The sequence below is a fragment of the Pygoscelis adeliae genome, unplaced genomic scaffold (genome assembly GCF_000699105.1).
Source record: "Pygoscelis adeliae isolate BGI_AS28 unplaced genomic scaffold, ASM69910v1 Scaffold57, whole genome shotgun sequence".
NCBI lineage: Eukaryota > Metazoa > Chordata > Aves > Sphenisciformes > Spheniscidae > Pygoscelis > Pygoscelis adeliae.
In genome coordinates this window covers 16,041,519-16,066,095 of record NW_008825615.1, presented here as the reverse complement: position 1 = coordinate 16,066,095, position 24,577 = coordinate 16,041,519, and the positions used below count along the sequence as shown (strand labels likewise).

Here is a 24,577-nt window from a genome sequence, read left to right as displayed (position 1 = left end):
ATTGCACCAGCTAAAAGGAAGGCTGATCCAGGGCTGTATTGTTCATATGGGATTCTTGCTCCCAATGGAGAGACTGGTTCCAGTCAGGTACTGAGTACCCTGCCTCCCTCTTAGGTACGTAAAATTGTAGAGTTTTAGCTTGAAATACAGAAAAATGGTGCTATTTAGAAATTAAATTCTGCTTCACGTAAGTTCACATTGCTTTTACAACTGCCTTTTCTGAACATTTGGGTAAGCAAAGCTTCATCTATATAAATGCCCACAGAAAGCCATTTCTGCATCCATAAAATCCATGTATTTTAGTTTGGTGCCAAAACAATAATTGTCTTCAGTGGCAGTAGAAGTGGATGCTGTTTATATGCTTCAGAGTGAATCAGAAACAGTAAGATAGGGTTTGGCTGACCAGTCATAGCTTGCATATGATTCTAGTCCTGCACAAACTGATATGATCACCTGCTCTTTGACCACTCTGAAATGTGAAGAATTATGTTGAAAAACATTGGCACGTACAATGGATAAGTGATGAACAGGCGAACTGTGCCCTGTTTGCCCTCCCAGAACTCCCAATAATAAATAATCCAGAATTCATTCTCTGCCACAGAATCTTGTCTAGAGTATTATCATGCAGAAACCCCTGGAGAAGTATTTTTAGAACAAGGATGACTTTGGATTACACTTCTTCCATACCTGACTTCCTGAGGCCCCATGAGAGTACAAGAAGAGATGGCTAATGGCCAGTTGTATCACACAGCTCTCCCTATCCAAAAGCACTTAATAAACATAAATTAATCACTTCTGACACCAACAGAGTGTAGCAGTATACAGGCCAAATTTGGGGAAAAGATTTAAGTGTCTGTATATTGTCTATCTACAAGATTGCAATTAACCTCATTATATTCTTATATATGGATACTTACATTAATTTGCATATGAAGCTCTTGCTTATCCTGCTTGCATTCATTCTATGTATTTATTCAATGTAACTCATTCATCATTCACTGAACACTCAGTTTCAATACATAAAAGCTTTCTTCCACTGACACTATATGCATGTATGTTTTCTTGCCACAACTGCCTCCAACTGCTTACCCCATTCACTCCACCTCTCGCATCCACATGCCCCTTGAAGCCAGTCTCTGTCTCTGATCTTCCTCATGCCTGTCTCTGATCCTCCTTAAGTAACTAAAGTTCTGATTCCTTCCTCCCCAAGGGCTATGGGGCAGACAATGAACATGGGATTTCCAAATGCTGGAGGCAGGAAGGAGCAGCAAGAAGGAAATCAAAAACATGCAAAGGATTCAGAACATCATGGAAAGGAAGAGAGTGCAGCAGGTGAACTGCAAAGTATCAAGGATAATCAGGAGTTTATTTTCTGAGCATACAAATTTTCCGAAATAAAAAGTTATGTATTAGTTGCTTTCAGAGTAGATCTCGGACTATTCAAAATACATATACATATACATTCCTTTCTTCAGGGAAGGAAGCAGATTTGCTTCACATTCTGTGAAGCTCAAAGAAATCCTCAGTGCTGAGAAAACAAAAGTACCTATTGACACAATTGTGCCTAGCTGATCTCTAGGCTTGGTCTCACTGACTGCAGTAGCAGCCTTTATTGAAGAACTGCTAAGAATTCTAAACGTAAGACAAACCCCTGGTTTGCCAAAAATGAACATGGAGGGAACAGGGAAAACAAAGACAGCAGGCACAAGCAGCAGACCACTGCTTTAGCTCTCTCCTGAGCACTGAGAAAGACAGCTAATTACTTTGCCAGTACACCTCAAGCCTAGACTTGAAAAATCCGTAGCCCCTGTATTATGTGAGTGCAGATACTGGTGACAGTTTTTTGAACCTGTTCAGGGATATGTCTCCTAATACGGTCTCCTCAAACTTTCATGGTTAAAATGTTCCATAATACTAAAGTCAGATATGTTACGTTATTTCCATTTGTAACGTCGAAGTTACACAATAAACCAAAATGACATTTTTCTGTTTTAAAATATTTCTCCAGTAGCAAGCCACAGATCTGCAACAGTAACTGGCACTGTGATTTTTTTTTTTTTTAGATCCATTTGCAGAAAATTAAATATGTGTTTTATATCCACTTTTATGCTTAACATAACAGCAGCTACATCAAAAAGTTAGTATAGCTCTGGTCCAAGCTTTCATACATTATTCTCCAGATGACTGAACCAAGTCCCATAGAAATGTTTTCAAATAAATATAAACATTTATTTGAAGTAGCTACTCACAGGATAGGGTTTTTTTTTTCCCCCAGAAATATTACCTGCAGTCTGTTTCTGGAAGCAACACCTTGCTTTAAGTGGTTTCTGTAGCGTTTGCAAACTCTTCAGACATACAGTCCACTGAGAATACAACTGAAACTGCATGTTGTCTCACCCTATACCAGTTTGTAATATTGCCTACAAACAAAAGTAAAAGCCAGACCAATTATGGCTTGAACACTACCAGTGTCACACTGATAACTGACTACCCTTCTTTGTTCTTGTATTTTTCTAAGACCTCAAGCATAGGATATGCTTCCCTTTCAAGCTCCAGCCTGTTCCTGACCTAACAGCTCTCATACAGTTTGGAAATTCTAACTTTCACCTCCATTTGTTCCATGAGGTCAGCCTCCACTGTCCACTTACTCAATTTTCTAACAACATTTTCACCTTGTCCCATGCCAAATTCATGTAGAATTTTCACTAAGCATTTGCAAAGACTTTCTTTCTCCTCCTTCAAGTCACTTGTTGAAACTTTGATTTACAGCTAAGAACACTGTCAATCATGCTAATCAATATTTCATCGTGTCTTTATGCTCACACATTTTAAGCATCCTTTCTCCTGTCCTGTGCACAGACTGTAAATTGCTTAGGAAGTATTTTTTTGATCTGGGTTTATAAACTACCTGACACGCAGATTATGACTAGCATTCCTATGTGCAGATAGGAAGATAACGTATGACAAAAAATAGTAATTTTTGTGAGGAACATCAAGAAGAGAGGCATTCGTAGGAGAAGAGCAGTACTTCATAACGCTCCACCAAGGCTTTTGATCAGTATCTACCCAGAAAGAAGAATGCCATCCACTAAGCTGGTAATACAGATGAGTCATTAAAAGTCTTTTTACGGTAATCATTTGACTTAGGTCAGGCAAATCTACATAATATGAAGGGGAAAAAAGTTCAAGATAGCAAGGCAGAAGAAACAAAGGAATGAAGAGGTATTTTAAAAACAATTATTTTGTTTATCTAACACAGAGCTACACCATAAGAATCTGAATTTTTCCACAATGGTTATCCCACATTCATATCAAATGACTTGGAACATTAAGACCTCATTTAATACAGTCATTGTTTAGAGTGTTTAAAAATTCATTAACTCACTGTATAAGCCCACTTGCTGAGATTCATGCTAAATATTCTTCCCTGAAAACAGCGCCACACCTGCATAAAAGAAAATTGGGTATAAATTGGGAAAAAAAGGTGCAAAAAATGATGTGCAGAACTATTTCTGTACAATATTACCTGTCTCAGCTTGCACTGAAGAAAATACCATAATTAAATAACTATGGAGCTTACCAGAGCAATTTATTTTATAACATTAATGTGTATCAGCCATATGGTGGTACAAAACAAGAAGCAGGATGTGCCACAATGCTTACTTCCCAAGAGTCTTACTTTGCATGTATGTTATAAAGATTGTTCTACAGAAATAATAGAACAGATTCATTGTTTGCTTTTTTCCTAAATGGAGCACTCTAAATATCAAGCATTCTTTACAGAAAGCATAAAGTTAAAATAATATTTGAGGGCAGCATTAGAGAGGAATGATCAATGGGAAGAATAACAGTTTTTGTCTTTTATTTATTATGGTAGCATTTGGGGACCCCACACTTGGACCAGAAAACCATTGTGCTTGGAACTGTGCAAGAATATAAAAAAAAAAGAGAAGAAAACATTGTTGATCCTATACTAAACCCCAACTTCATCGTGACTTGATTTTGATTTTATAATACATAGGTATACTGAGCTTTGTACTCCACTCAGAATGCAAAGCACAGATGTGCTTTGTAGTCAAGTGCATTTTATTTGCTTTATTCAAGCTATAATAGGAAAGGCCTGCTTATATCTACAAGCACTTCCAAAAGGTTTAGATAAAAGCATCTCTCTTAGGTAATTCATAATACTTTTTACACAACAAGATGAAGATGAAAGAAGTTTGCTTCCTAAAATTGGGACAGAACATCAAGAAAGCATGTAGATATGGTTCTGTATGCAACCTGAACAATTTTTCAATATTAAAAGTCATGAAAATCTTGAAAATCTCTGTTACATTAAAAATATCAGGGTATGTCAACACTCTTTATTTGGAACACAATATTACAAGAAATTCCAGCTGTGGTGGAATGGTGGAATTATTTGGAACACAATATTACAAGAAATTCCAGCTGTGGTGGACCTTTAACTTTGTGATGATATAGCAAAAATATTGAAAAAATAATGGTATGGCACCAACCTCAATGTATTATTGTCTACAGACATCAAATTTGTTAAATACAGCTAAGTCTCGGGTTTGCATGATGGCAGAAATATTTAAGAAAAGAAGAATGTAAACACATGAGGTAAGATAGTCATTGTATTAGACTGAAAAAGTCCTCCAGAAGTTTCATCAGGAATGCTGTTTGCTAAAACATCTGCCAAAATGAGAGGCTTCATCTCCTTGGAGCTTTGCCTACGTTATGCCTGAATGACTCCAGGAAAACAAGATTCTCTGCTTAACTATCTCAGAGAGCAGAAAGTATGCAAAAAAGTTATTTTAATTACCACCCAATAAAAATTAATATTCAATTTTGTTGAGGTTTTCTTCATGCTCGCAATACCCTGATGGCAAATACTACTCTGTCTTATGTACCAAATGTCTTCTTTTTCTTGCCTGTATAAATATTATTTTCAGTCTGGCCACAAAGAGGAACTGGCATAAACTTCAGTAAATAACTTACCACCAATAAAATAGTTGCTTTCTGGAATTTGGCAGAGCAAAACATTGAAAACATAATCCTCTGCAGTGGTCATAACCTGAATCAGAAAGCACCATACAGATGTAAACATACATGCTAAATTTATGGCATGTTTATGATTTTATTCACACGCTCAGCACAGTAAACCATGCACAGTTGTTCAGTTCCCTCTTGTATGTCATCGGGCAAAACTATAAACCTGAACTTGTGATATTATGCATCATTTTAATGATCACGCTAACGGAGTTATGATTAGGACATTATTTAACTCAATACAATCTGTCCACTTGCCTACACACTAATTGGGGGGGAAAGATAGAAGCAATTGTGGTGAAAAGTATCACAGATAAAAGGAGAATGCAAAACTACTTCAAAATCGTGGAAGTTCCAATAGTCACATGTTATTGCTTCCGAGTTATTGATTTCCAAAAGCAGCGTTTGTGATGCATGATGCTGCAATACCTTCTCCTTGAGGGTTAGGAGATGGTTATTAGTTTTCTGGTTAAATCAACCAGTCAAGTCTGCAAACAGCAAATCTTTCTTTCTTGCTGCTAGTCTCCCCCGTCACCTTATCTTGTCACATTTCCCTTTCCCCTCCTAGCCAGCAGCTATTTGAATAGCATACTATTGCAAATGCCAGTGAGGGTTGTTTTAAACTTTTCCAAAGGTGTTTCTCATTTTTCTTTTGCTGGTCAAACAAGTTAATTTGCAAATTTGTAATAAACAATTTAAGCAAGATGGGAGAATAATTGAAAAAGAAATCAAGTGCTAATAGTGTGATTAGTTCTGATACACAGTATTCAAGACAAACCAATTTCTTTCTTCACACTCTGTGGGACTGATTGGATATACAGAAGGTTAAGATACCAATATGGTTGTTTTGGTCAAGACTCTTCCTTTGGAGCTGGTAATGACACTCACTGATACATTCCCAACATCAGCTGGGATGGCTCCCAAGGTATCAGCAAAAAGGTTGCAACACACTCTCTGCTGGCCTCATTCCACTGACAAATGGGAGTTTCTGTCACACACCTTTCTCCCTAGTATGAAACCCAAATGAAGCTGTGGTAGCAGTGCTTCTTAGCAAGGTACTTCTCTGGGGTACAGGAAAAGGCAATTTTTGCCTTATGAATATGCTATAGCGTCTTTTCCAAACTGAGTTCTTTAGGTTTAGTTGAGAATGCCTCCAATGTCTATCCACTGTGTTCCTTTAGGTGCCGTGGTCCAAGGCAGGAGGAGAAGGCATCTGCAGGCACAGCAGAACCCTCTTCTCACCCAGAAAGCCATCTCCGATGGCTCCCCCTTTGCACATGGATAAACAGAGGCAGAATGGCTGGATCACTTATAGTTGCATACTTTGACAAAATTATCCAGGCAATGAAGCCTCTAAGAAAAGTGTGGACAACAGTGGATAAGTTAACCTTTTGGATGAATCAAAGCTATACTTTCTCTATAAGCTGCTCAGTGAATGCAAACTGAATGCAGGCTGAATACAAGCTGAAAGCTCAGTGAATACATCAGTTAGTTAACTGAGTTTCACTTGAAATGCATATTCCTCAACTGACCTATCAGTAGCAAAGAATTTTGTGAATGGTTTTCTTAAACCTCTTGCGAAAGTATTGCTTCCTCTTTCGGATTACTTCTCATCCCTGATTTACATCTTCTGTAGTTGCTAACCAAAATAACTCTGGGGAGTTTTAAATATTGCAAAGATATTTTTAATTCAGAATTACCAGTGTTTCTCTTTCCTTGCCTCTTTTGCTGTAAGACTCTTTCACTGTCATGTATCAAATATCTGTTGTGACCATTTACACAAAAACTGCATTAGCTATTGCTTTCATTTGCCCTTCATTTCCCTGTACTTCACGAATTTACAAGGACAGATGTGTTAGGGAGCAGGCAAAGGCATATATCTGGCATATCTATTTCTCTTTGGCTCATGTTAGGAGTGGAGAGCCAGGAACTCAGTGATAAGCATTAAAAATACTGCATCTGAAACATCATTTTTTGAAAGCAGAAAATTAAAAACTTCAGCTGGAGTTGTGAAGCCTTTGAATGGGTGTCAGAAATCGAACGATACAGCCCTCACTAGTACTTTATTTTATTTTGTTCTTTCTAAAGATATGCTGCTCAATCCATCCTCCCATGCACAATCACACACACACACAAAAATGTATTCTAGCCCAATGATGGAGTAAATCCCATGGCTAAAAAACTCAATATACAGCTGTGAGGAAGTAATAAAGCTACCTGCCAGCTCAGCTGTAAAGGCATGTAGGAGGGTTTTTTTCATCCCTCTGGAACAATGTGAATAGTGTTGTGAGTGCTACCTGTGGAGTTCTATCACATAAAGCAAAATGCCCATGTTGTGTTGCAACATTTCATCAGTGTCTCATCACTCTTTATTGGATATGTAATCACAGTTCAAAACTGTATGGCAATCTTCCTTTGAAATATGATGATGTCAGGAAGCCTGACACCATGTTAGTTCCTCCCTCCTTTTAAACCAAAAGCCCAGTCCTGCAGAAGTTTCACGTGAAAAATTCCGAATCCAAAGCAAGGGTTTTGTCAAAAAATGCTGATTCACTGAAATAAAAATATTTTGTACAAGCATCTTGGTTTCAGCTGTTTAAAAGGATTCCAAAGGAGGCTCTTGCCAGTGCACTGTACAATGGCACTAATACTCACCTTTCTCTGCTGGAAATACTTTACCAGATACATCCTTGGGTTACCTGCCCTTTTCACTGACTTGCCCTATTGTCATACCCCAGCTGACCCAGATCATTCTCCTTTGTTGTCATTTCCAACTGATCAGCTCCCAGCTTCTGGAAGAAATTCTTGTTATTAGTCCCTAAATGCATGACCTGGCACTTTTCATTATTAAATGTAATACTATTCTATTGCTGCAGTCCTTGAGGTCATCCAATTTCTTCTTTGTATTGATAATACTTCCCAAATTCTGTCATCAGCAAATTTCATTACCACATTCCTACTACTTCTGCCAAGATCATTAATTAAACTATTATATGAGATCAACCTCCAAAACCAATCCTTGAGGAAGCCTATAGGCAATCTCTTTCCATCACAGTTCTTCTATCAACCAACATGTTGTCATATTGTCTTTAGCCAGTTCTCCAGTATTTCTATCTATTTTCGCTATTCTTCATTTTAAATAATATCTTCCCAAATGGTGGTGTGCTGAATGCTCAGATGAAGATCAGACAGAATGTATTGAATTTCCATTACTTTCCAAATCATCTAAGAGTGATAAAGAGCTTTACATTGGCATGGCTTATAGTCAGGACTCTTAAACTGGTTAGTTGGCAAACCTAGTATGATTTATGTTCACATAACAAACACTAGGGCAGTAGGGAAATTTCAGAAGAATAAATATGTGATCATCTCAGGTAATGTCTTTAGAGAAATAAATGTTTTAGGCATCTGAATAACTAGGTTGTCATCAAAACCAAGCGAAATTGTGGAGAAACCCAGAAATGCTGATAAAGGATTTCTCCAAAAACTTAAGATAGGAATACAATTAACATCAGGAATTTTGATTTTACAGAATACAGATCTCATCAAACAAAAGTGATTTCATTCTTTCGTAAGACTGATGAATGGAATTATAAACAATATATAGACTTGGAAAGCACCTGATGTGCACTGCATTACACTGTGATTAGTAAATGGTAAATAGGTTAAAAGCTACTATGGATAGTATATACACTGAATCTTGGGCTGACCTTGAAGTCACCGAAAAGGATGCACACTGCCCTTTCTGGTCTGTATTATACATTGTACCTGCCAGCAAAGCCACCCAGGTTATGGGGCAGCTTTTCTTTTCTTTTTTTTTTTTTATATTTCAGGGAGTGGAATCAGAGAGATGAAGAGAGATGAAGTAGCGTGCAAAAATGTGAGAAAGCATTGTTATCTGGAAATTTTTAATACTCAAAGCTTGCATATGCAAGTGAGCTTGAAATACCTTTTGAAAATGTATGAACTTACTAAGCAAGCAAAGTCAGATTCAACCTGGAAATTCAAGAGAGCCTCTGAAGTGGAGCTGGACCATCCCTGTGATCAAGCTAAATGATTGACAGACAAGGAAGGCTGAGAACTTGGACCCAAGGGAAATTTGGTTAACAACCAGTATAAGATGCTACCTTACTGAAATATCTTCAAGAACTGTTGTCACTGAAAAGTTTTCCATTGACCAGGAATGTTTTTCAGGCAGTCCCAAAGGAACTGATTCAAGGCGTGATTCTATTCAACATTTTCATCAGCAAGCTAGTTAAAAATTATTGCACATGACGATACAGTTAGTAGAGTGATAAATAATGATAAGGAAAAGGAATCATGCAGAACAATCTGTCTCACTTGCTAAGTTTGGCCTCTATTTAAACAGCATATAATTTAGTAATGCAAAATGCAAAGTTATATTTGTAGAAACCAAGAATAGACGTAAAACCTACAAGTATGGCAGACTGTATCCTGAAAAGCAGTGACTAAAAAGCATCTAAGAATCATAGTAGACTAGCAACTAAACATAAATTCCTGGTGCATTGCTATCATTGTGCTCTACAGAGTACTGGTGAGAATAATCCAAGGAGATTGCATCTAGGTCTAGCAGTTACGTCTAGAAAAAGTTGTTGAAAATTCAGCAGCATAGAAAAGAATACAGAATTTGAGGGTTGTAGAAAATGCCTTTCAGTGAGGGGCAAAATAGATCCATCCAGTTTTATCAAAAAGATGAAGCTATGAGATGATTACAGAACGTAAGTGCATTTGCATGGAGAAAACACCAGGTGCTAAGGCTATTTAATCTAGCGGGAGAGAGCAAAGCAGGAACCAGTGGCTTGGAGTTGAATCCACAGATATTCATGTGAAAGCTAAGGCACAAAATTTCAGTGATGAGAATGTGTAACCATTGAATTTTCCCATTACTGACAAAAAGCTTCAGTTACAGATTTGATCTATTTTCAAAAGATGTGCCTTAGAAAAACAATGTGAAATGCAATGACCTGTTATGAGCAACTACATGATCTAGCAATTTTGGCCTTAAATTTATGTGTGTCAAACAAATGACAACATAATATCTCCATCATCTGTCAGACATCCTCTGTATTTCTTAGACTTTACCAAAAAAGACTATGTAAATATTTTTTGTATTTAAGAAATATTATTAGTGTCACTTTCATCTTTCTCCACCAGTAAAATAAATCCTCTAATAACAGGAGTATAACTGTGCAGACATCTAAAGAAGAGTGAAACGATCTCTAAGACATTGTAGAAATGTAATAATTAAATATAAATTGCTTTTTCACACATAATATGACAAGTGCAAGGTCTGATATTTCAGCAATGACATGATTGATAGAAAGTACTGCACACATTCCATTTCCTTTCCAATGATCTGCCCTGCCAATGGTATACAGCTCCCATTTCTACACCGATGGATCACGAAATACTGGATCTTAATCCTGTCACTGGTACATTACAGAATATTGCCTTTCCTGGGCTTCAGGCCATATTGAAAGAAATTCAGCATTTGTGGTGGAAGCAGGAAGAATGAAATATTTCTCTAGCAAGATATTTTTTCCCCTGCTTTTCAAAAGAGAAAGTGCATCTTAAAACTAATCAGTAGCTTAGAATGTTAAAAGAAATCCCAGCAGAACTTTATGGGCAAAGTGGAGTAACAGAAATATAAGATGGATATTACAACCACATCATCATCTGTGGTATATGGCAGACTTACGAAAGTATGTGTTTAGACCTTAAACGAAAGCCAGTGGAAACATCTGAAGTGCAAATGAAGTACAGAATTACTGTTGATAGCAACATTTAGAGTAGAGTAGGATAGGATAGAATAGAATAGAATAGAATAGAATAGAATAGAATAGAATAGAATAGAATAGAATAGAATAGAACAGAATAGACTATTTCAGTTGGAAGGGACCTACAACGATCATCTAGTCCAACTGCCTGACCACTTCAGGGATGACCAAAAGTTAAAGCAAATTATTAAGGGCATTGTCCAAATGCCTCTTAAACACTGACAGGCTTGGGGCATCGACCACCTCTCTAGGAAGCCTGTTCCAGTGTCTGACCATCCTCTCGGTAAAGAAATGCTTCCTCATGTCCAGTCTAAACCTCCCCTGGCACAGCTTTGAACCGTTCCCACGCGTCCTGTCACTGGATACCAGGGAGAAGAGCTCAGCACCTCCCTCTCTGCTTCCCCTCCTCAGGAAGCTGTAGAGAGCAATGAGTTCACCCCTCAGCCTCCTTTTCTCCAGACTAGACAAGCCCGAAGTCCTTAGCCGCTCCTCACATTCCTTCCAGCCTTTTCACCAGCTTTGTTGCCCTCCTCTGGACACATTCAAGGACCGTCACATCCTTCTTAAATTGTGGGGCCCAGAACTGCACACAGTACTCCAGGGGAGGCCACACCAAGGCTGAATACAGTGGGATAATCACCTCTTTTGACCGGCTGGTTATACTGTGTTTGATGCACCCCATCATATTTGTTATATGATGCAAAAAATTACATAGATTGTGTGATTTATGCCAGATGTGGGATGGATATTCATACAAGTTATTTAGAAAAAATGCAACAAATTATGATGGGATCCACTCCTGAGGGGGATGGCAGACAAACTTAACACAAAGGACTGCCTTACTAATCTTCTCTTGAAAATCCTTAATTCAGTCCTTGACACTGTACTTACAAGGACAGATAATGTTTGGAAGCAAATGACATGAACGCTTATTTTGCAAAGTCACTCTAGGAAGCTAGAACTAGTTGTGGAAAGCACTTGCCACTGGTTAGAGGTCTTCAGGACTCATGTTCGAGGAATACTTTATACCAAATATTAATACTCCACAAAAAAGCATATGTGCCTCGAGCTTCTGTTGGAATGGATTAAAAGACATTAAGACACTGTAAAAACTTACAGATGTACTTTTGCATTTCTCATGAAAATTCCTCTTCAATTAAATGCTTTATAATGGGTAAATGAAAGACTATTTTTGTTTCTTTTTCTAAAGTTAATGTTTGGGGTTTTTTCTGACAGGTTCACATGCACAAAGATTAGTAGGGTCTGTATCAAAGGCATATAGCAAACAACAGCATAAGATACTTTTGGGGAAAATTGAAAACAAAAGGGGATGGGAGGAGAGACAGAGAAAGGGAAAGGGGAAGGGAAGACTCCCCAGCGGCCAACTGAGAAGAGAAGTGATGGGAGTTCGCAGGCAAGCATCCTCCCCTAGGAGGTGTCCAGCAACCTGGTTGAAAGTTTACAGAGCTGCAAGCGAAAAGCGGACAACAGAAATGGAAAGAGAAGGCCCTTAGCACTACAAAGGCTAAGGGACCTAAGGCACTATGCGATGTCACCAATACATGCCAACATTAAATTCTAGAAAAAAAAAATCTCAGTAATTGTGAGGAGCAACAGAATTTGAACTCAAAGAAAGATTCTTGGGTTTATCGATTAATTCAACAATTCCAGTCATTGGAGGAAAATGTGTCTTTTCATTTGGCTTCTCAGGTGCTAATCAATTCTTAATTATTTTTAACCGCATTGACCTGCTCCCACTGTTTGTGCCATATAGATTAATGAATGGCATTCTAAAGAACACGGTATCACACTTGGAGAGCAAGGGATTCATGTATTATTCACTCTACATAAACATATACTGTTACCCCTTTTTGACCTAAGCAGTTAGCCAAACTTTGGGGCTGGCAGGTTGTTTGTGTGAGGAGACGCTGATAATGCGATCTTGTTTTTTTACATCAACATTAAAAAAATACAAAATCCTTTTTCTGTGAACACAGAAAGAAATAAGCCTCTTAGTTTACAGCTCTGCCCTGGAGTTCTCGGTCCCAAAAGCTGCTTTTCTCAGGACCACATTCCCAAGAATGGTTCAGGCTATACCTGGTGCTTCCTTGGTAGCGCCCCTCTTTTCTCCTCCCAGTTTTCTGCCTTAACAACAGCCCAAAAAACCTCACCAGCCCTTCATCTGCTTTTCTTTCATACCCAGAAATATGTACCCAGGTTTGGGACTGAGGCTGCAGTCTAGTTCTTTGAAGAACTAACTGCTTTTTTTCCCAGTGGTTGTGCTGCTCTCTCTCTTGATGCAGAAACAACACATTTGGAGGAGGTGAAGGGCTTGAGAGGTCAAAGCACAAAACATAAGAGGGAAAATGCTGTTATGTAGGCAGCGTAGGCAAGAGGACAGAAGAAGTCACTGTACATAAACAGAGAAACACATGCCTCAGGAAAACCCAGGAAATAAAGAAAATAGACTTGAAGAGATGAAACTGAAACTGGAGAATTATTTGAGCACTAACCCATGTTCACAAGCCTTTTTCTCCCATGGTCCCCACAGCCAAGTGCAACAAGCTTGTGGAAGACAATCCCTCCCAATATGCTATACTGAAAAAAAATAATCCTAGTTTTGTTTGTAATGCTGAGAAAAAGGGAAAGGATATTCTGAATTTGTACTTTGTTCAGCTGAAGATGGAAGTGCCTTTCTGTTTTCTGCTGTCATTTTCCTAAGCTAACCTAATTTCTCCTGATCAGAGATTGAGTGATTTATTCTGGCTTCTGCCAAATGTCATGGCAGCCAACAATCTGTCAGAGCCTACCCTCGCCTCTTCCATGCTCTGCTATTCCTATGAGGGCAGCTGGGACAGGTGCTTGGAGAAGGGTATTCTGACTTTATGGAAGGGAAAGGTTGAGGTCCTTAGGTCACATTTTTTTTTCTGCAGCTTTAATGGTTTCATACCAAACAGGAATCTGGCTTCAGAATTATGATGGATGAGTCCTTTGTCTGACTCGCTGATCTGGACAGAAGTGAGATAAGTGAGAACTGGCCTAGCATGTTAAACCAAGGTCTGTAAAACAAAGAAGCATTTTTTTTTCTGTTGATGTAAGTAAGAAAGAAGGTTACATGGAGACACATCAGATACACAGAAGACTCAAGGATATACCCATAAACGTGCACAGAATGAAAACAACCCCTGCACGCAGAAGCAAAAAAAAAACCCTGTCTGACCTTTACACTCATTTAGAGACTGTTTTGATAGATGAGGTGGGATTTGAGCGGGTACTCAAATTCAGTGCATAGCCTCTCCTGAGGTCTACTCTAAAAGCACAGTTACTCTAGTTCTCCTGCTCAGAGTACAAGCACAATAACAGCTTTCAAAGACTGCCAGGTAATAATATCATGCCAGGAGACATGTCACAAATAAACACTGAATTGAAAGAGCATTTGTAGCGCCTTGGTATATCAAGCATTGAACCAAGTACTTCTCACAATTTAGAAGTTTAATCCTGAACTGTATATATTTTCAGAATTTAATACTTTGAAGGGGATAAATCCCTCATGAACTATTGCCTTATTCAAAACCTCGGACTTTTCCAAGGATAGATACATATCTTAGTGTGTGGCAATATGAACGGTGATAGCACAGTTTACAAATCCCTCTCCAAAGCAGAGATTCTATACCTTACTATGAATTTTCCAATGTTTTAAGTATTTTCAGATATTCTGCACCACACAGTCAAACTCTTTACAGGAATATGTGTGCTTATGTAACTGTAGCTGCATCAGGGCCCATATGCTTGCTTTACTGCATGGGAGCACGAATGTGCTATTTTAATTCTCTCTTTATTGCTTTCATCTAAAGAACAACATTTTCCCCTTCTGGTCCATGACTAAATACGTAACTAGAGTTACTATAACCTGAAGAGAAGTGAAAGCCCGGGGGAAGATGAGGATGTGTCCAAGGGAAAACATGAAGGAGGAGGTTCTTGTACTCTGCCGCTAAGTGCAGCATGAGTGGAGGCCTGTATCAAGGACCTTTACACAAACAGATGCAGGGTGGGAAATGTCAAGAGGAATTACAAGTTCTCACATATCTGTAGAGAAGTGATATCACTGGGATAGAGAAATGGGGTGGGACAGCTCCCATGACTAAGTGCTGAAATGGCTTTTTGTCCAATTTTTTTACATCAAAGGACAGACCAACTCGGGCGACACTGTGGTATGAGTCTGTTACATATCACTTGATCAGGAATACAAGAAGATGAAAGCTTCTTTAGACACATCACTTTCACATGCCCTGGTACACATGGGGACTTCAGCCACTCTGATATCTGCTGCGAGGACATACAGCTGGGTGCAAACAATCTGGGAGATTTCAGGAGTGTGTTGACAAGAAGTTGAGTTTCTCCTGATGAAGGGGATCAACTGACTAGGGAGATGCTCTGCCGGACCTATTACTCTCACATAACTAAGAATTGGCAAAGGATGTGAAGGTCAAGGGCAGCCTGGGCTGCAGTGACCTTAAGATTATGGAGTTTAAAATTCTGAGAAAAGTGAGCATGACAAACAGTAGAATCACAACCCTAGACCTAAGGAGACCAAATTTCAGCTTGTCAGGAATCTGCTTGGCAGGATCCCATGGGAGGCATTTTCAAACAAAAACTGAAAACTTGGGGAAGCAGCTACTTACTTTTTGAAATACTTATGCATTTATGCAACTTCTACTATGCGATGTCCATACTTTCACTATAGTGATAATAGTACAGAGTAGAGATAGAATCATTAATCACCATCTACTCAGCTCTTCAAAAATGTGAGCTGAAATTAGAAGACTATAGAATCATAGAATCATGAATCATAGAATTGTTTAGGTTGGAAAAGACCTTTAAGATCATCGAGTCCAACCATTAACCTAACACTGCCAAGTCCACCACATCTACATGTCTTTTAAATACCTCCAGGGATGGTCACTCAACCACTTCCCTGGGCAGCCTGTTCCAATGCTTGACAACCCTTTCTGTGAAGAAGTTTTTCCTAATATCCAATCGAAACCTCCCCTCATGCAACTTGAGACCACTTCCCTTTGTCCTACTGTTTGTTATTTAGAAGAGCCCAAGACCCACCTCGCTACAACCTCCTTTCAGGTAGGTGTAGAGACTGATAAGGTCTCCCTGAGCTCCCTTTTCTCCAGGCTAAACAACCCCAGTTCCCTCAGCTGCTCCTCATAAGACTTGTGCTCTATACCCTTCACCAGCTTCGTTACTCTTCTTTGGACACGCTCCAGCACCTCAATGTCTTTTTTCTAGTGAGGGGCCCAAAACTGAACACAGTATTCAAGGTGCAGCCTCACCAGTGCCGAGTACAGGGGCACGATCACTTCCCTAGTCCTGCTGGCCATACTATTTCTGATACAAGCCAGGACGCTATTGGACTTCTTGGCCACCTGGGCACACTGCCGCTTCATATTCAGCCGTCTATCGACAATACCCCCAGGTCCTTTTCCACCAGGCAGCTTTCCAGCCACTCTTCCCCAAGGCTGTAGCGCTGCATGGGGTTGTTGTGACAACAACATGTAGGACCCAGCACTTGGCCTTGTGGAACCTCATACAGTTGGCCTCAGCCTATTGATCCAGCCTGTCCAGATGCCTCTGCAGAGCCTTCCTACCCTCGAGCAGATCAACACTGCCGCCCAACTTGGTGTCATCTGCAAACTTACTGAGGGTGCACTCGATCCCCTCGTCCAGATCCTCGATAAAGATATTAAACAGAACTGGCCCCAATACTGAGCCCTGGGGAACACTGCTTGTCACCAGCCACCAACTGGATTGAACTCCATTCACCACAACTCTTTGGGCCCGGCCATCCAGACAGTTGTTTACCCAGGGAAGAGTATGCCCATCCAAGCCATGAGCAGCCAGTTTCTCCAGGAGAATGCTGTGGGAAATGGTGTCAAAGGCCTTACTGAAGTCCAGGTAGACCACATCCACAGCCTTTCCCTCATCCACTAAGCGGGTCACCTTGTCATAGAAGGAGATCAGGTTAGTCATGCAGGACCTGCTAGAGTCTAAATATGAAGACTAAGTGGTGCTTAACATTTGCATAAGATATGTAATATAGGCAATATAGACAATATGGATTATATAATGTATATACTTATTATAATGAACATCTAATATATATACGACAATTTAAAAAAATCCATGTGTCATAGTTGGGCCCTAAATATATATACAGTCATGTATACCAAGGCGGGTAGGCTGTTAAGAAGATATAACACCTGTAAATGTTCATCAAAGTGAATTTTGGGTTTTCAAGATTTTTGAAAGTCTAGCCCTTGTTAAAGTATAGATTAGGAAACCTAATCTCAAATAAGCAAGTATGGACAGAGGGTGGGGCAGGCTATACAGGAGTCACAAGACTTTAAGCAAGGAATGTTACTTCTCTAGGCTTGTTGTATACAGTAGAGGGAGAACATTTTTCTCTAGAAGGCACCTCAGACCAAACTAAATTAGGCTGCTACTCTGAAGTATTTCATAAAGGGACCTCTACCAAATACTGAGGAAGCCTAGACAAATTAGCCTCCTGTGCCTGAAGTTAGTCATTGTAAATACCCCCCAATGTCCTGCTTTATACTATGTCTTTATATAATAGTAGATCAAATAATTGGACTGACATAAAAACATGGCAAAAGTACTTGTGCAGATAAGGAAGGCTTCTTTGATGTAAGTTTGAATTTTGAACTTTAGGAGATGTATGATGATATTAAACTAAATCAGAAAGAATCCCTGTGGTTGGGAAGACAAAGATAAAAGCAGAACATGGATTTATTCTGTGTCCATTTCTCTCTCTTTGACCATTAGCTGGAATCCTAAACTAACGAGTAAAGGAGAAAAAATAATGTTAATATTTCAATATTAACGTTTTCTTACTTTAAAAAAGTAGTCTTTTTTTCTTACTTTTATTTACCATTTAATCATTCCATTTGTGTAGCAAACGTTTAGACCCTCATTCTAGGATACTTATGAAGACAAGAAATATACATTCAAAATTTGCTTGGGTACAAACTGCAGGATCAGATTCCTTGTAAGTCAGAACTTAAAGCAGAAAAAAAAAATTTCTGCTAGACTGTAAGACAAGTTAACCAAACATCTAATGAAACTTGTTTACACAGCACTATAATAAAAATATAGATGTTATGTGTGTGCATCCTAAGCACGTCACATCACCAGTCTAAAACATTTTATATCACCCTGAAGGTCCTTTAGACAACAGTTTGAAGCTGATTTTTTGCTTACTCTGTTGTTTGTTTTTTTTTTTTCCTATTTATATGCCTTGAATATGTACAAGGTTAACTTTGAGAGGCGATGCATTCCCTCTGTGCTTTCCATATTGGGAAAGATGTTTTGGATATGTATCTGTTTTATCTTTATTTGGAAGGATTTCACAAATAGATTGTTTTATACTTCTCTTCATGATCAAAAGAGAAAAAGACCTGGATAAGCCATGATCAAAAGAAATTTAAAAACAATCCCATAATAATTCATTTGAGCATAAATAAATAAATAAATGCAAGTCAGATAAGACTGAACAGACAGATGGCAAATAAAAATCATAAATAAATAACAATAAACTTATGACTGTGCATAAGACCTTTCATGCAGTACAAAGAATCTACAAAGACAAAATCAGTAGCAAATAGTGTTTTTACCCTTTCTATGTGAAATAATTTTTTCTGCTTAGAATTGAAAAGATGTTTAATAAAGATATCTTGTTTCTGCAATTTTGCACGAACTATTGCATATCTATTATAGCTTGATATGCAGAACAATTTTTACAAAGCAAAACCATCAGAATAACCAGCATCCATGTGACAGGAATGTCCTCGGATTCAAAAAAGAAAGGCAAAAAAAGACATGTTGAAATGTCAGTATCCTTAGTGCAACATTTGGTATAAAAACATTGAAATGAAAATATTGGTAAGTGTTTAAGCTCAACAATTGATTCAGTATTGAATACTGTTTCAAAGGTTGTGCCTTTGTCTTTAGGAAGTATGACAGTGCAGTAGATTTCAATCCTGTAAAGATTTAGGGATACTTTTTTAGTAATTGTACTGAATTCCATGGAGTTTTTAGGATAGAAAAGATTATTTTGCTTATTATGCATGCTCTAAGGCAATTACAATGCTGTAAATATTCAGTGATTTATCACTGGGGTAGACCAATAATTAAGTCAATCAACGTGAGGTAACAAACTCATTGTCCAGTATTTACTTACTATTTTAAATAATCTCTAATATGCCCTAGACAATCACCATATTATGACATGGAATTCACTCAACACCAAATAGGGGATGACTTACTCATGTAAGAGGTGAATTTAAAAGCTTTGTGAGAAAAATCTCTATGGATTCTTTCTAAAATCAATGGAGAAAAGAAAGTTCTCAAGTGAAAAAACAGAGCAGTTTAATCAGGGTCCAACTCTGAACCATCCATAGAAAGAGCCTTTCAATTAGCTATAACGAAAGCCTAGGGAAACTAGGGAAATATGAACACCCTCCTCTGTCAGTATAAGCTTGGAACTGTGGCTGCTGAATGGTTATTACAGCTTAGGGTGCAAAACCTTAAATTCATTAACATTAGGTCTGAAAAAGAGGGGGAAAAAGAACCCTAAGGTTATATCCAAATGGATTAAAGTAGAATGTAGATTAAAGTAGAATTCTTATTAAAAAGAATAAATGGTTACTCACACCTTCTAGTCCTGAACTTCAAAATAATGACTAGGGAATGCACTTCCTAGGATGTCCCAAGTGATTTATAGCTTTATCATTCTTTTCCAATATTAGTATTACCACTGAACCCTGAGGCCAGTGTCAGACTGTTCAACGGATAATGTTCAACATCTTCAGTTTAAAGACAAGGAAGACAAGTAACATTAGAGTGGGGGATAGAAGCCTAAAGTCATATACATGTATGCTGAATTACTTATCTACATCTGGCAATTTCTTGCATTTTTATAGATAAGATTGGTGGGACTGCTTGTTATTCAGGTTGGTTGACATTTCCCACTATAGTATTCTGCATTTAGCTGCATACAATCTTGCAAAATTTTATCAGTTTCAACTGAAACTTTTTAGTTCAGAGGCCAAACTCTTTGGGAAAATCTTTGTCAAGCTGATTCAGCTCCTCCTGAGGGTAAATATAGGGTAAGTTATATTGTAAACTCAAGGGAAAAATATTCTGAGGGCTATTTGCCTTGTAAAGATCTGGTACTCAAATGCTTTGACTTAAGGCATGTTTCTAAAATGTGCCTTATCTAACTTCATGGAAATATATCTAAAATTGTCCAGGTTGGAAGTCTCAGGATGTTGCCATTTACACATGCTCTGTAAAAACTTTTGATCTTAACAGCTTTGGCTTGGTGTAGGTGCTTTCTTTGCTGGGTGAGCCTGCTTCAGCCAGTGCAGAGTAATACTTTCTACACAGCTGCTAGTTTGGATGGCTGTGGGCCATAAGGAGTCCAGGAGCAAATTCTGTACATCTGTACATAAAGCGGGAGTGCTCTCCTCTGTGTTCACTGAGCACTGAGGAACTGTGGACATTCAAAACTGGAAAAGAAACAAGCTGAGCCTAAATGGGTATGAGAGAGTGAATTAGGGCCAAAAAAAACCTCACCTGAGGGAAGGCCGTACAAAATTGGAACTAGGACTGCTGTGGGTAACTACAACCTCACAACAGTAGAAACTAGAAAGTGAAACCACAACTGGGTTGGCAAAGACACAGCAAGACCGAGAGAAAAACAAGAGCCGGGGGAACAGGATGCAAGTAGGTACAAGGAAAGAACCAGAGGGGTTAGTGAACAAAATTAGCTGGCAAGGCATTGGGGCTGAGATTGGGAAGGGAACTGGAAAGGGCATGTGTGAGGCGGTGGGACAGATCTCAGGAAGAGCTGGGGTACTGGAGGGAACCAGGGCAAGGCACGTACCATGCCGTGGCTGTAGGAATGCAGGCACAGGAGGAACAGGAAGACTAGTTGAGAAGCAAAGAAAGACAGATCTGGGACTAACCAAAGAAACTGGGGAAAAGATCAGGTCTGACTGGAACAGAAGCTTAAGAGTGGGGTAGAGAGCACAGCAGAAGTCTGGAGTGAGGGGAGCAGTTGGATAATGCCCTGCTGCATCCTGTCACCACAGAAAAGGTGGAAGAAGAGTTCTGGGTAAAGCCTACCTGGTCAGTTGAACAGTCTCCTAGTTATTAAATAAATGACTTAATAAAGAAGTCATCTGATCATCAGGTAATGTACTCAAGTGGCCAGAGAAGGAATGCCTGTTTTTATGTGCTAATTTCAAAGCTCTAAGCACAATATCTCAGATTCTCAACTTGTAAAAAAATGCTGGACCCCAGTGCCAAGATAAGGGTCTGTAAGATTGAAATTCACTTTAGTCTCCACATCTGGCAGTGACAAATGACCAGTATGGCTAGAAAAACTTAATGTACTACTTAATCACAAATTACTATAAACCATTACTGTGGGGTCGCTGAGGAAAAGATGATATAAATTTGAGTTTGATTGATTTAAGAACATGATTACTTGACATGGTCATGGGTAAAAACACGAAGCGGCCTTAGTAGCAGCTTGAAAAATTCCATATTTCTATCTTCTGCTTTTAGTAAAATTATACAGAGCTACACTTTTCCTTTGGAAAATAACACACTTCTCAAGCACATGCAGCAATACAGTAGCATTTTCTTATTTTCCTGTTTTATACTGGGGTTGTATTTATCTTTCAGTATGATAAATAACAAGCTCTGTACAACTCTGCACATTAAATGATGCCAGAGCATAAAAGTGGCAATGCTGCTTCATGTTACAAGAATATAAATAGATACAATGTATGATACTTCAGAGTATTTTCAGGAACTTTAGATTTCATTATTGATATGTAAATAAGTGGCAACACATGACAAAGATAAGGCAGTTTTCAGTGCTATAAAATTTATACAGACTAAATTATTTTCATATATACGTGACTGAGAGGAGGAAGAGGCAGATCAAACAGATCAAACACATTACCATAACTTTCTACATGCCCTAAGATACCTACACTGACACAGTAACTTTCGTTCACTTGTTCAAAACATTTCAGCCTTCTGACAAAACAACTGAGAAATGCATTCCAAATTTCTCTTTAAGATTTTCTTTCTAGCCCTCCAAAAGACTTTCTTATCTTTCTACTATGTAAAAAAAAAATGGGTTTTGTGCTTTACTAAGACAATAACATGAAGCTCTGGCCCTTTCTACTGCCTTCCATCAGTCTCTTTGAATATCCCTCCATGAAAACAGGTTTTCATCTTGGCTGTTAATGTTGCCACTAAATACCATACCTAGCAAAATCTGAGAAAGTAAGCACAACCTCCCAAGTCATAACATGAATTTCATATAACATATAATGAGGAGCACATGGTAAATTATCAGAAAACAGAAAAAATCTGTTCTCTCCTCTTACAACGGCCTGCATTTTAGGAGATACTTGGAGTTACATAATTTTAAATTGCAGTTGTGATTGTCAAGTTGATGGCATCCTTTTGAATTTGCTATTTCACTTAAAGATAGTTTAAGTTTTGGGCTTCATTCAGATGTTGCCACTGTTGCAGGATTCTTCCTCTCTTTGTGGCTGTCATTGCAACAAGGATTGCTTTTAAAAAAGTCACATAATTAATATGCTAAAACCTCTTAGAGTAAATCCTTTTAAATACGTTTTTAATGTATTTTAAAAGGAACGCTACAAAGTATTATACTTATGTTACAATACATATTACCCTGCTAAGCACTCAATTTACAATAATAAAAGGCTGTAATGTTTTGCAAAGCAATTGTTCTGTCTTTGCTAAACTACAACCTTAATTGTAACTCAGCAAACGTTTCTAGGCATCTGTAACAAACATGAATAGGATGATTCCGATTACACGTTTTTTCTAGACATTATATCTCCTTCTCTAGTTCACCTGTCTTGCAGCCCCGACAATTCCAAAGCAGAGGAGCACCATCTAGTTGTTTCTATACAAAAACTGCTGCCCTTTTCTTTAAAAGTATGTACTGTTTTTGATAGTATTCTTTTCAGACATTAACAATAAGATGTTAAACAATCATAATTGCTTTAGGTATATTTAAGCATGAACTCCCTTTGTACTGTTTAATGTTTATTTCTACATGAATGCAAGAAGATATTCAAACAAGGAAGAACCTAGCATATTAGATTTGCTTGGCTCTACTGTGTGTGTTTGCAAGTAGGATTTGGTGGCTAGACAGAGGACACCTCAGCATCACGCATCGGCTGGAATGATCTCAGGAATTCCTTTGTCCTGTTCTCAGAGATGTGAGCGAGACCTGCTAGCACAGGCAGCCTGTCAAAGTCCTCAGGAAAGGAGAAAGTAGCAGATGTATGAGATACAGCTTGCTAATGTGGGATGCATCCCCATGGCTCTTCAGCTTTTCCTAAAGGAAACACCTATCACTCAGGTGGGTTTAGCTTTTTCACTTTTAAATTTAACTGTAGTATTTTTTTACAGTGTTTGGGGCAACACAATCAGGATTTTTAGTCCTAATTTTAGCAGCATTCTCCTTATTGAATACAGCATAGGTATTTTATGCAGACTGCAAAAAAGTGCAGAGTCAGGATCTTTGTTATAATCAGCTCACCCGCAGACTAATACTGCAGACTATCCACTAAAAAATTAAAATGGGTAATTTTACCTATGAATTCTATAGTTTGTCAGCATGCTTCCATGCAGTGTATGTATTAGTACCAGAAGAAAAGAAGTACTTGACAAAAATGTAATACCTAACGAGATCTATATATGTCTGCCTATAAAAGGGTCTGGCAGGAGAACGAAGAAGGTCATTGTATCATTTTTACAGTTTCCCAAGTGAAAATTATCTTCATCCTGAAAAACTTCCTAAGGCTGCATATCCGAAGGCACCTGGAAACCTACACTATATTCTAGACATTAATTTAAGAAATCCAAAAAGACTGCAATACACAGAAGAAAAACTATCTTGTCATAGGTGTATTTCTTTGCCCTTGGCTGTTAAAAAAAAACAAACAACATCTCCAAGTTACAAACTAAACAGGCTCAGTCATTGGACTGGGATGAATAAAATCAGCAGTGTATTGACCTGTTCTCAGATACAACAGAATACAAGTAAACCAAAGGTGGAGAACTCTGCACAGGCCTATAGACTTAATGAGGGAGTTGCTATGGGACAGCAAGGAAAAGCATAAAGCACGTTTTTATATGTCTTCAGTGTTATGGTAGGGCTTGTAAGGAATTATTAATTTGCTGAAGAAAAAAGGGGACTAAAGAGCTTGAGAAACAACACTCTAAGTCATTCAAGGTAGAATTTTGTCTTAACCTGTTATATAAGTCACTTAATAAAATTTGGTACCGCGGGAAACAGATGGATGCTACAAATTCAATTCTTTGAAAGAACTGTTAGAAGCAGCTTTCCATGATGCCTAATGAGGTCAAGGTTTAATATGAAATGAGCTAAAGCATTCTAATATTGGAAAAGAACATTTAAAGTTAAAATCACCAAAATGTATTTTCATGAACTAGTGCTAATGGTAGGAATGTTGCCCTTCTTTGGCTTTGCTTCTCTAGGAACCACTAAGCTAGAGAGACTGCAGAGATTGAAAGAAAAAAATCCTTTAAAACAGCAGATGCCATCTCATTTTCTA

General features: G+C 38.3%; 1 protein-coding gene across 1 annotated transcript in view; it reads left to right on the top strand.

Moving 5' to 3' along the window:
• The first annotated feature begins 1,214 nt into the window (after nucleotides 1–1,214).
• Nucleotides 1,215–24,577, top strand: part of MCPH1 (microcephalin 1) — a 183,353-nt gene continuing 159,990 nt past the window's right edge. The window contains exon 1 of the mRNA XM_009333260.1: nucleotides 1,215–1,332. Coding sequence (XP_009331535.1) covers nucleotides 1,215–1,332 — 118 coding nt within the window. The remainder of the gene's footprint in view (nucleotides 1,333–24,577) is intronic.